Source organism: Strigops habroptila, chromosome 7 (genome assembly GCF_004027225.2).
Source record: "Strigops habroptila isolate Jane chromosome 7, bStrHab1.2.pri, whole genome shotgun sequence".
NCBI lineage: Eukaryota > Metazoa > Chordata > Aves > Psittaciformes > Psittacidae > Strigops > Strigops habroptila.
Window position 1 is genome coordinate 1,345,947 of NC_044283.2, and position 13,726 is coordinate 1,359,672.

At 45.4% G+C, this 13,726-nt stretch overlaps 1 protein-coding gene across 2 annotated transcripts in view; it reads right to left on the bottom strand.

The window, feature by feature from the left end:
• Positions 1-13,726, bottom strand: part of EXOC6B (exocyst complex component 6B) — a 304,945-nt gene that overhangs the window by 104,582 nt on the left and 186,637 nt on the right. Inside the window, exons 17-19 of one of the 2 annotated variants that reach the window (XM_030491410.2) lie at positions 12,840-12,974; positions 10,991-11,170; positions 5,066-5,095 (exon numbers count right to left, since the gene is read on the bottom strand). In XM_030491410.2, coding sequence (XP_030347270.1) covers positions 5,066-5,095; positions 10,991-11,170; positions 12,840-12,974 — 345 coding nt within the window. The remainder of the gene's footprint in view (positions 1-5,065; positions 5,096-10,990; positions 11,171-12,839; positions 12,975-13,726) is intronic. The other variant, XM_030491411.2, reaches the window with a different exon arrangement.

The following is a 13,726-nucleotide window of genomic DNA, read 5'->3' on the forward strand; positions in this document are numbered from 1 at the left end:
GATGGTGATCTGTGGACCCGCTGAGTGGGCTTGGACCCTGCTTGATCAAAGCCCTGGCTTGATCACAAAATCATTAGGGTTAGAAGGGACCTCTGGAGATCACCTAGCCCAATCCCACCTGGAGCAGGTTACACAGGAACATGTCCAGGCTGGTTTTGCACATCTCCAGAGAGGGAGGCTCCACACAACCACCCTGGACAGCCTGTTCCAGTGCTTTGCCACCCTCAATGTAAAGAAGTTCTTCCTAACGTTGAGGTGAAACTTCTTGTGTTTTAGTTTATGGCCATTGCTCCTCATCCTGTTGCTGGGCACCACTGAAAAGAGTCTGGCACCATCCTCCTGGCATCCACCTTTGAGATATTGATCTCCAATAATGAGATCCCCTCTCAGTCAGCTCTTCTCTAAACTAAACAGCCCCAGCTCTCGCAGTCTCTCCACGTAAGAAAGATGCTTCGAACCCCTGATCATCCTTGATGCTTCTCAATCTTCTCTCCTCCCATGCTCACTACTTGGGTCTCCACAAAGATAGAATCATAGAATCACACAATAGTTTGGGTTGGAAGGGACCTTAAAGCTCTTCCAGTTCCAACCCCCCTCCCACTAGAGCAGGTTGCTCCAAGCCCCTGTGTCCAACCTGGCCTTGAACACTGCCAGGGATGGGGCATTCACGACTTTCTTGGACAACCTCTTCCAGGGCCTCACCACTCTCACACTAAAGAATTTCTTCCTTATATCTAATTTCATTCTGAGATCATTCACCTCTGAAGAAGACACCAAGACCCTGCAACGAAAGGTGTGAAGGAAAGACCATGGTGCTCCAACGTGAAGGCATCTCAGCCCTTGAAGGAATTAAACCCATAAATAACCTGATTTAACAAGTCTCTATGTGTACACAAGAAGCATGAAGTAGCCCCAATTTTTCCCAGTCCTATTTGTGCCTCCTAATACGGGGTGAGGCTCTCTCCTGATCCCTGTGTCCATGAACTGAGACTCTCCAAGTTACTTGACGCAGACCAGAACCATGGCCCAACCATGAGGGGAGCGTGTGGCTCCACAACTGGAATGAATGAGAAGAAAAAAGTATATAGATGACATATTTCATCCTCCTCTTTTGTGGCTTTTATTTTTCTTTTGTATTCGCTTTGGGAATAACATTCTTTCCATTGGGAAGAGCCTGATTTTTCCATTAAATACAAAGCAGCTGCCATTTTGGAAACAAAAAGTTGATTAAATACAGATCTTTTCTATATTCTTCCCTAACGTATGAAGTGCTAGAACCACGCTTGTTTCTGCTGATTTATCAGGGAAGAGCATCTGCCAACTACGGCAGTAGGAAGACTTAAAAAGAGTGAATGGAATTGCTTCATCTTTGCTATATATTTTCACCGTTCTAATTTGATGTTATAAATAAAAGGAGAAAGATCTCAAGGCCTGGAGCACAGCACGCTGCACTCCGACACGTTGACACCAAGGGTTTCTCAACCCTTTGCACACGCAGGGATGCTCCAGATTCCCTGTTTACGCAGATTCTTGCTTGCTAGGATGCCGAAGGAAGGGTCGGCACGTTGCTGTGACGTACCGTCGCCAGTTGGAAACGCAACTAATACATGACTTAAGGCCCAGATGTTGAACAGACTGGGAAAAGGGATGAGCTCAAACAAACAAAGGGACAAAACCAAAACCCACCCACTCCATTTCCACTCCATGAGCCACCAACGCCCAGTTCAGGAGATATTCTTATTTTCCAAGCAGAGCTGATTTCTGAGTGACCAACACAAGCTACATATGAAACTTCAGCTTGTTTTATATTTTTCCAAAAACAAAACCCTACATTAAATTTCTGGTTTCAATATTTAGATGTTCTAGTGTAAAAACAGAGAGAAGAAAAAGATGGATGGTCAATGCTGTAGAATTACAGTTACCTTGGTTTTTAATTAATCCACCGGGCTCTCCTTATGTATTGTCCTTCATGAAATACAGCGACAAAAGATCATGGCCATCAGGAGAAATCCATAAGGATCTGCACTTCTAAATGCTTGCTATTACATCCAACCTAGGCTGCAAGATCCAGGGAGAACATCTCTCTCTGTAAAGGCATCTCCATGATGGTCAAGCAATGCCATGTCCTTAATTGGAGCCACTTCAACCACACCAACACCACTCAGTGGTGCTCATGTGGCTCTCAGCTCTGAATGATGGGAATGAACTCCCAATGCTTCTCCATGTAACCTCAATTCAAGCGACCACTGCATAGGGACCCTAAAAGGTCACTGCACATGAAGGTTGGGCTCCTCTAGGGCAGGTGGGTCTCCTCCCATGGGTGGGTTAAAGAAGACAGCTGGGGGCTTTGGATGCAGATGTGTTCATCGATGTTCCTTTACATGTTCACAACTTAAGAAGAACCTTACAAGGTTTCGGGTTGCCAGTGGATGAAAGAACAGGAAAGCATAAAATTGCAGTCTTTTGTTTCACTTAAATTTGCTAAAGGGGATAAAAAAACCCCAAAGAAACCCATATTTCAACTTCTGTTAGGGTTTTTGGAAGGTAGAAGCTGGGGCTCTGGTGCAGGAAGCAGGCACGTTTGGATTCCTTAAGATGAGGATGGATTTCTGGCTGCCAAATTCCCCGTACTACACATCTGTATGTACGTGCATGCAAAAGTGAGCACAAAATAGCTTTATAAATCTTAAGTTTGTAAAATAAAAATCAAAGCCAAACATGCCAAGGTGACTACACAAAGGGAAGCACTACCTAGGGAAGCATGCACACCCTGGTTTAAAGGATTTATGGGACTGGGCATTTTAGTTTCAATTAATTTTCAAAGTGCTGAAAGCAGACAAGAAACCATGTAATTACAAGATAACTTGGCTTACTCGGATTCGAGTTAACTAGGGCCCCTGGGTTAATCAGAGGTCAGCCTTCTCCCCAGCCAACAAAGCTAAATCTACTGCATTTGAATGCTTTGCTGCTTGTTTTAAAGCAACCATTAGCTCTTTTTTCAACCCCTTCATTTTGGTAAGTATTTGGGATTTTGGAGACACTTGAGAAGACCCAGGAAAATAACGCCCAGCCAGCGGACCGCACCACAGGACCACACAGCCACCAGCCCATCTTCTCCCCACCAAAGCACCTTCATTTTAAGGGCACTTTGCCCAACCTTCAGGACAAGCTGGTCTAAGCAACATCCCACAGAAGACTCAGATCATCTCTGGAGAGCAAAGAAGCCCCCTGAGGACCATACCGGGAGGATTTTGGATGCTTCTCATGCCCTGTCGATGTCTGCATCCCAGGCAACTCGCCTTGATTTTATGTGTCTGTATCTACAACACTAAGGGGCTTCCAGGATTAGTCACAACTACTTCCCACCAGACATTTTAAATTCTATTACAATTACTCTTTTGTCTTCCTATTTTGTGCAATCAGATTTTTATTCTTCACTCTCTTTTAGACAGATTAGTGATTTATTTCCACCAATTCACACCAACTACCTAGGGAACAGAAAATTAGAAGGGTTAAAAGGAAAACGAGAATCTGTTGCAGTTAAGAACAAAACCAACTAAGAGCAGGCAAGCAAAGTCCCACCATATAAAGGGATTACTCCATCCCTGACCCTTTCCAGGGGACCTCCAGGTATTATTTTTCATTGATTTACCTTAATGAAACTAATGCACCCCTCTCCGTAGGAAGCTGACTCCATAGCTGTCTAGGCACTGGATTCAATTAAAGAAATAAATACATCTGGCTTCTAAATGGTTGAAAGTCTTGGAAAGCCAGAGGCAATACCACTTCTTGCATCTGTCTCTCTTAGGGTACACCCTAAGGACACCACGTAGGATGCTCGACATTCAACACCGCTCCTGGAAACCTGTGGAAGCAGGGGGATGCCCAAAGCATCCCAGCCTGCTTCCCAACAGCGCGGGCAGCTCCCACAGCCCTGCCAGCAACCGAGCCACTGCTTTGATGGAAGCTGGCCTCAAATTGCTTTAACAAGGCTCTTTCTTTCCAGAAGCTGGCGTTGATTTGAGACCTCGATGTTGACTTAGAAACCCCCAGGTGCCCAGAGCCTGCAAATAGTCAAGGCTTAGCTATGCTCGGTTTCCAGGAAAAGGGGTACAAGCATCCAACCGTGGCATGAAATATCAATACTACCATGGCAGCTCAGCACTAAAATGGAGAGCAGGGGTTAAAGGCGGAAAAGCAGAAGCTGGGGTAGAGGCGACACCTCTGCGCTGGCCGCATCTCACAACCGCATCGAGCAGGGCTGCACCAACATGAAACAAGGCACGCTTCGCTCGCACGTGCCTTGGCTTGCAGACATGGAAATAGAGGAAACAAGGTAGCTCGAGAGCACTTTGTTTGCGATCTATCGATGGAAATGCTGCTGCTTCTTCTCCCGCACATGAAACAAGCAGAAATGACAACAATTAGAGGGGTTCGTTGAACCAGAAGGCAGGTCCGAGAGGCCTCCATCACTTTCTTTGTGCTAATTGCTCTAATCCAAATAGGGAGTTAGAAAACATTCAAGCACCCACACTATTTTCTGGATATTTTCTGGATAAAATACTATTCTACCACTCTAGCTGGAGGGAACTTACCAGTCCAAGCCCCACGTTGAAGCACTTAGACCAGGAGGATCATCAGGCTGAAATCCCCATGGGGCATTTGTCTGAACAGAATACAGGGAGTGAGGGGGGATTTTAAAAAAATCTTTCCTCTTTCAAGCAGAGGTTGAAGATCCCATCAAGCTTTCCCTAATAACAGGCATTTCCCCTAATCCCCGCACATTTAGAGATGCATGGGGGATAAAAGGAGGCAGTTAAATGCCACCTGCTCTAAAAGCGGTGATTTAGCAATGCTATTGCAACAGCACGCTTGTGGGTGACCCCTCTGGAAAGAAACCCTTTTCCCTCATCTCTTATTTATCCTATTGATATAAACTTCTACTCAGCCTTTTCCTTCTCTCCCTTCCGAGACTAAGGACCTTTTCTGGTTCAATTCACCCTCTTAACATCTGAGGTGCGAGCACAGCAGACCAAACGCGTGCGACACGCAGTCTTGTACTCACCGACATTGTAGAGTGGACATCTACATCCCCCTACAGAGGACAACACAGGGAGTTTAAAGTCAAATGCAGAAGAGAGCAAAGCAACAGTGAGAAAGGCAGAGAGTCATATCGGTCATCGCCCGGAGGTGGCTACAGTCAACCCATCAAATGCTTTAACCAAGGACCAGCTGCTCGACAGTTGGCAGAGTTAATAAAGCTCTTGAACCCAGTCAACAGAAGATGAGGAGGAAATCAAAGTACCACAAGTCAAGTTTTATTGCCACTAAGTATGTTCTGCAAGTCAACATCCATGTGCCTCATCCTGTAAGATGGAGGTGATGGATGTCAAACCCTAGTGAGTGACAGCAGGGACCAGCTCAAGGAAAAGTTCCTCAGCTCGTCTGAGGGCAAGGACACGTTATCTAAGCACACACAGGACTCGAGCAAATCTAAAGACAGTGTCTTTGGTGCTCATGTCTTCATGATGGTTATTTTCTACTTCGGTCCCTCCCAACATGGTCAAGGCTGTGATTGGTGCAAAGTTCAAGGCATTTTACTTCCATGCACAGTGCCTTTGAAAATATTACAGAGGGATTTGGCTTTTTAAATAAAAACAGAGGTAATCGTTCTCTTTAAAAGGAAAATAAACACTTTGAAAGCTCTTTCAACCAAAGCAAGAGCTGCCGGGGCTGGAGTATTCATCTGCAACAGGGAGGAGATGCCAACACAGTGAATAAGGCAAAACCGTTGCAGGCAGAGCAGCCGCAGCATTCGTGTGGCTCCAACTGAAATCTCTGCCTGCCATCTGGCAAAAATAAGCACAAAGGGAAGAAAAAAAGCCCAAAATAACAACCCCAAAACCCCCTTCGCAAAGAGTTCACACCGAACTGCTCAAAGACGGCAGAGGTTAGAGTTTGTTCGATCGCTGAAAGATTGCTTCCCTTTCCCGGGTCAGCATCACCTCTTGACCTGCCCTGATTACCTTCCAAAGGAGGTTATCAAGATACAAGACTAACAGAGGATTAAAGGAAACCTAAAATAAAAACAAAACACCCCCCCCCCTTCCCCCAACCCTGCTCCCCTCCCCCAAGAAAACATCCTTGCTTTGTTAACCTGACAGTTCACTGTAGGTGTTGACACAACCCTCCATCTCCGAGAAGCTTAATGTCAACAAATCAGTGTGTTTGGAGTAGCCCTGTCAATGCGATTTACATTAACTTGTCTAACAAGAAATAAAAACAACAAGCAGCCATCAAAGACAAAAGGCTTTTTCAGTCATTCTTTTAAAAGTATTACACTGGAAATGTTCATTTTTGGAGGCCCTTTATACTTGCTGAAAAGCAGAAACCACCTTTTTTTATTTTTTCTTTTCCTAAAATACTTTCTTTTTCTCCCTAAAGTATTTTTTTTTTCCTTTAAAAAATACAAGTATTTTCTTTTAAAGGAGGCCCGAGCATCCCATATTAATAAGCTCAGCAGCAGCAGTAACCAGCTCTCCCCTGGTTAACACAGGAAGAGGGCAGCCTTGAAGCCAAATGTTAATTATACTTTGATTCCCACCAGCGTTTTATTTCTTTGGAGACATTTTGGGCACTTAGTGGAGCATTTTCAAATCGTGGCTCTAAACCACCATGAAAATTCCATGCAGTGGTGGTATGCACCAAAACCCCATTAACTTCATCATGAACTTCTCCTTGCCCCCTGCAGGCACACGCCGTACCCACCAGCATGCCCTTCACAGATGGGGGCTCAACATCCTGAAGCAAAGCTGCAAAAAGCAACTTGATTCCAGGATTCCTAATATCAAGTGGTTTCCACCAGCTCCCACAACATCTCTTCTGATGCTCTAAAGGAAAAAATAGGGATTGCAATTTCTGCTTGAACACTAGAGGAAGCGGAGACTCTTTATGCCATTCCACCAGCCGGGACTAGCTTTGTCCTGGGTTATTCTTCCTGCTTGAGCAGTGGCTCGGACCAGATGACCTGGTTTTCCAGAGAGGTGGTAGATGCCCCATCCCTGGCAGTGCTCAGCACCAGGTTGGACAGGGTTTGGAGAAACCTTGTCTAGTGGAAGGTGTCCCTGCTCATGGCAGGGGAGATTGGACTAGCTGACCTTTAAAAGCCCCTTCCAACACAAACCATTCTATGATTCTATGGCCTCCAGAGGTCCCTTCCAAACCTCAACCATTCTGGGATTCCCCCCAATAAATACAGGAAAAATTCTGCCTCATGTATCCAAAAAAGGGAAACACAAAACCTAATGCCCAAATCTTGGCTCAGAGTCACCTTTTAGTTCGCTCAGCATCTCTGCTCCTCTTCACCCCCTCTCCAAAACATTGACTTGAGTCAACTGGACCTTTCAAGGCCATTTGATCTGCCTTGAAGCAAGCTGGAGCCTTGACCCCAGAAAGGTTTCCTGCAGACAAGGAGCCCCATGCGAGACAATGGGATTACTCACACCCGTCATGTTAAGGAGCCGCCTGCATTTTTGCAGGCTCAGGACTTTCAGCTCCATTCTATTACAGGACAGCACTTTTTGTTGGTGTAATTTTAGCACACTAACAGCAGACAAGCCCAGGCTGAGTTTCTTTGATCACCAGGTGAAGTATTTTCTTGGTGTAATTGCTGTTGTGACAAAAGGCAGGTGAGTAGCTTGGCTCCTGCCACTTAGTCATCTCCTGAGACTGCCACTCTCCTAAAAAACAAGTTCCAACAGCAGGAGAATGCTTTTCACTCTTAAAATAGTGCAAATTCGACACAAAGGTACCCAATTATCACCTCTGAAAGACAGGGGAATTTCCAAACCAGCAAAGGACATGAGAACAGGAAGGGATGTTGCATGGAGTTGCATGGTGTTGCATGGAGTCCGCTTCCATGAAATGAGAAGATGCTCCAAAGATGCCCCATCCAAAAATGCCCCATCCAAGGATGGTGCACAGTCACTTGCTTTTCTTTGTGAGCTACTGGCAGTCCGTATTTTATAGTTGAACTAGGCTGCAAACTCATTTCAATCAGGGCAGCATCTCCTTTTAGATCATAACACTACGGCACTAATGATTTGGGCTGGATCTGGACCACCAGTACAGAAACAGCTCTACCTTGCCACCAGCAATCCAGCAACATCCTTTTATATCACCATTTCTGGAGATAGGTCCTTACCCCCTCAAACCTCTCTCATTCTTTCCTTTCACAAATAAAGCTCATCCAGCAGTTATGGTGCTTTCACAAACATCTTCATCATTTCTCTGCATTGACCGATGTGGGCTTCTCCACACCTTATCTCCTATCTCATTTAGCAAAGTGCAGACATTTTAATATGTTTCTATTAAGTCACTGGAAAAAGGCCCTTGAACCCTACAAGAATGAACCAGCAGAGACACCAAAAGAGCTGGGTGCCTTTTTGATGTGCCCTAATTCTTCCTGACCTGCTCTCACCCACCATTGCCTGCAAGGGTACACAGGGACCCATCAGCAATGTTCAGTGACAGCATCTTCAGATCACTCCTCTAAAGGAGAAAACTTAAACACATATAAAAAATCCAGACCTCCATCTCCTACAAACCACTGCACCAGATCTACAGCTTTACAAATCAGATTGCAGCATCTGATTGACTTGCCTCCCCTATATCCTGAGGCTATCAGGAGGATCAGTGCCCTGCAACGCTTTGAAGATAAGGTGCTACACCGCAAATACAAACAGCCTTCCCCTGACCTGGGTCCTTCCTAATCCAGTTCTGGTAGAGAAGAGGCTGCTTCAATCCGTCTCAGTCCTTTTCAGACCAATCAGCTGTCCTCCCAGCCTCCAAAACAATTTCAACTCACTCAGAAAGGAAACATTAATATTTAAGGAAGATATATCGCTCCAGGTCCATCTCATAAATCATTGTGGGCTTCTCCCCCCATCCTCATCTCTCCTGCTAGCCATGCTTCATGCTCTGGTGCAGAGACCAATCTCCCTGCCAAACTCCATTACTTGCTTGCATAAGTATTCCCAGTATGATTTGTGGAATTGGTCTCCAGGTGATAAACATGGAGCTACATCTCCTTTTTTAAGGAGAAATCCAGCAGTTGAGGAATCCAGTCATCTCCAAACACCTCCTGACTCCAGAAAGCACCAGCCACACTGCTCAGGGCTGCCAACAGAGGGGACATTTTTGGCAATAAACCTGGCTTGAACAAGAATATGGATGAAAGCCCTTCCAACCTCTCTGCACAGGAGCAACACTTGAATTAGCAGTTTGTTCCAGTGATAACAGAGACAAGCAAGCACCTTCTCCTCACCACCTCTGCATACAGAGAACCAGGAAAGCACTTTCTTTTCTCTCTTGGTGGCTTCTCCATATATAGCAAATAAACCCTCATTTCCATCCTGCTATCAAATCTTCCTGCTGTGCTAGAGAAGGCTATACAAGGGCATGTAGTGACAGGGCCTGTAGGGACAGGACAAGGGGAATGGCTTTAACCTACCCGAGGGGAGATTGAGATGAGCTCTGAGGCAGAAGCTCTTCCCTGTGAGGGTGCTGAGGCGCTGGCACAGGGTGCCCAGAGAAGCTGTGGCTGCCCCATCCCTGGCAGTGTTCAAGGCCAGGTTGGACACAGGGGCTTGGAGCAACCTGCTCTAGTGGAAGGTGTCCCTGCCTGTGGCAGGGGGTTGGAACTGGATGAGCTTTAAGGTCCCTTCAACCCAAACCAGGCTGGGATTCTATGATTCTATGATAAAGGCATGAACCATGCAGAGTGCTGCACAGTTTGGGGGCTGGAACACCTCCCAAATGGCTCTGAAGGGCTTGAACATCCTTCCAGTAGAGCAATCACAGTGGTATAAACAAGCAGAATGCAGTGAAGAAAACCTCCATTGTGCATTATTAGTCTTTTCTTCCTGTTTATATCCAAGCTCATGAGAGATGCCCACTGTGTGCTGGTGCACTATAGCCCTGGGCACCCAGTAACACCAAATAAATAACAGTCAAGGAAGGAAGAAAGATCTGAAATTGCTTTTAGGACAAATATAGTGTTCAGTGGATTTGCTATTACAAAATACCTGATGACTGAAGATACTTTATAAGTATATATCCAGACAGCTCCCAACAAATCTTATTTAAAAGGGGGGAAAAAAAGCTTTTTGAGCAAAAATGAAACTCCCTGATGGTTATATTTTTTCTATTCAATGAGACACTACTCAGCCAAATGCAAAAAAGCAACATAAAATTCATTTTTGATTGCAATAACAGCATAAACACGGGCCTATTTTAGACAGCAGAGAAAAGAAAGAAACATATGCTGCCTTCCAAAGAGCAACATTTTGATGTAAGGCATTCAGTGACTTGACAAACGTTTGGCAGTGTATCTGCAGTTCAAATAATAGACACCCGTATACTCGTATGTCTTGAAAAAGATCTTGAACTTAATCTGAGTGAACATATCTAAAATATGGGTGGCTAGTGAATTATGGTCCTACTTCTACATTGTGGACTGTGATATTCCCTCATTCATGTGTAAGTAGACTTGAAAATACTTGGGGAGACTCTCACTGAAGCCTAACTAATGGTAACACATAGGTTACACAGAATCATGGAATGGTTTGTGTTGGAAGGGACCTTAAAGCTCCTCCAGTTCCAACCCCCTGCCACGGGCAGGGACACCTTCCACTAGAGCAGGTTGCTCCAAGCCCCTGTGTCCAACCTGGCCTTGAACACTGCCAGGGATGGGGCAGCCACAGCTTCTCTGGGCACCCTGTGCCAGCGCCTCAGCACCCTCACAGGGAAGAGCTTCTGCCTAAGAGCTCATCTCCGTCTACCCTCTTGTAATTTGTTATTTCATATCTTTTGATAATCCAAGACCCCATTTCCATCCCACTCCATAAAGCTTGAGCAACCATTAGTTTCAACAGCACCATCAGATGTTCCCTAGGTGGCAAAAGAAACCAAACTGGTGGAGGTGACTTACCGGGAGGTGGGTGAACACCGCAAATGTGCTGCGTAGAAAGCCAATGAGATCTACAAGGTAGTCGCTGGCCTTGCTGCTTGGCTCCATGGCCATCCAGTCATAGTCTGCCAGCTGCAAGAACTGGTCAATCTTCTGGTTCAGGTTAGTGTAAATCTCTTCCTCAGCAGCATGGCGAGCGTCCTGGGAAACAAGACAACATTCCATGGAATGGAGTCTCCATAACACAAGTCTAAACAAACAACAGGACGTTGGCCCAATCCCTAAAGGCAGCACAACACAGAGCACCTGTAGGTAACTACATGGCCACTACAGCCTCAGGTTAGCTGAGACTGGTGGGACATGGTTACCAGGTCAGTGGGAAGCAAGATCAAGCTGGTCTTCCTCTGACACAATCTGGGGACCAGGAGGACACATCTAGTGCAGGATGAAAGAGAGAGATGGAAGAGGAATGTCTCATCTGGAAAAAGGTTGAGACCTACCAAACTGTGTGCAGATTTGGGGTGCAGGAGGGCCACAGAGGAGCCTCCCTGCCAGAACAAGAGTAGAAAAACTCACTCTTAGGCCAAATAAGTAGACGGGGCCAGAAGGGACAATGAATGTACTTCCCTAGGGACATGGGGCCTTAGCCTCCTGCTGACTTATCCCAAGGGCAAACCTTACCTAACCTGTTCCCTACTGTTATTCAAATCCTTGGGGCCATTACCATCTCCCACTCTCCAGAAAACACAATTCAAACACCCCACAGTTGACCCAATTATAGAACCATAGAATAGAATCATAGAATGGTTTGGGTTGGAAGGGACCTTAAAGCTCCAAGCCCCGGCCACGGACAGGGACACCTTCCACTAGAGCAGGTTGCTCCAAGCCCCTGTGTCCAACCTGGCCTTGAACACTGCCAGGGATGGGGCAGCCACAGCTTCTCTGGGAAAAGTCTGTGCCAGCGCCTCAGCACCCTCGTAATAAGGAATTATGGCCTTAAGATCTAATATAAAGTATCTGGGTAGACAGTCCTGGGTTATGCTTTAAATATTTAAAGACTAGGACGTCCAGCAGTTTCTGCCAGCTCTGATTTTTAGAGGGTAATGCTAAACGGAGTGAAAAGATACAGAAATATAACTTCTGAAAATCTATTATCCTCTTGGGTGAAAGAGGAGAGCTTGTGTTTGTGGCCAGACGTGTGTAACGCTGTACAGAGCTCAAGCAGCAAAGTGAAAATTCATTTAAAAAAGGACTTTTAAGAAATCAGGCTTTTGTTTAAAAGCTGTTTAATCCTTTAGATAACAAATGCTGCAGTCACAGCATGTAAATTAGGGTTACAAAGGCTCAGGATCTCAAAGGAAGTAATAGAATCATAGAACCACAGAATAGTTTGGTTTGGAAGGGACCTTAAAACTCATGCAGTCCCAACCCCCTGCCATGGGCAGGGACACCTTCCACTAGAGCAGGTTGCTCCAAGCCCCTGTGTCCAACCTGGCCTTGAACACTGCCAGAGATGGAGGATTTACCACTTCTCTGGTCAACCTGTTCCAGGGCCTCACCGCCCTCACAGGGAAGAACTTCTTCCTTATATCTAATCTGAACTTCCCCTATTTATGTTTGAACCCATTATCCCTTTTCCTATTACTACAGTCCCTGATGAAGAGTCCCTCTCCAGCATCCTTGTAAAGCTCCAAAGGACAAACCCAAAACTTAGTCTGATGGCATCAGCTTCCCGGGATCTGACAAAACTACCTTTCAGCTTATCTTAGCTCCCTACATCCACACATCCCTACAGGCACTCTGAAAGTAGATACTCTCCAACTAAACATCAACAGCAACTCGCAGAGGTGGATCTACCAAGCCTTCTCACCTTGAAGGTTGTGGTCCCATAGAGTTTCGTAGTGTGGACAGTTTCTGGAAGTACATTAGTGATATTGGTTATGAATTCCTCTAGGAACTTGCAGGATTTCTCCAAATGGGTCGTATTTATAATAATCTGTACAAGCTGCAAAGGCAAAAGAGATGTTCAACCATCGTGCTCCTAAAGCCAGGGACGTGCCAGCTTAATGGATGCCAATATCTAGGAACTTCTGGCATGAAAAGCTGATGCTGTACAAATATACTAAGCTTTTCTACACGCTCAAAAGCTCCCAACCTTAAAGAACATCAGAAACTTAAATAAAAGATATTTTTGGGAGAAAAGCATTTCCCATGACAGCCGCTAATACCACAAAAGATTATTTATTTTAATGACTTTCCTACATTCAGCTGTCAGTCAGTGCTCATTTCAACACAGGTCAAATACAAGAGGCTTACCAAAAAATGCCATGTCAAATCACAAGTGCTCCATCTGCTGATGAACCCCAAGTAACCCATATCTTGAGTGACACGAAACAAGATCATAGCGAGGCATTTAACAAAGAAACAACATGGTTTTACTTTTGTGAGGGTGTTGTGGCTGAGCAGCAGGTCTCACCCTGGTGTCTTCTCGGTTATCATACCCACCATTATTTGCCATTTCCTTAATGCTGTCATCTCAGCTGCCTTCGCATGGCACTATTTCAGGACATTAAAGGCAACTACACAGTAAAAACCTCTGCTGAAGTCAGTCAACATTTACAATCAGATGTCACGAGACCTTTATAATCCAGAGCAAACCAACCTGGGCTTTCACTGTAGGATCACTGACTTGGAAGCACCATTAATTCCTTAAGCAGGTATCTTTTTTTCCAAGCAGGCTCCTGTGAATGTTTTCCA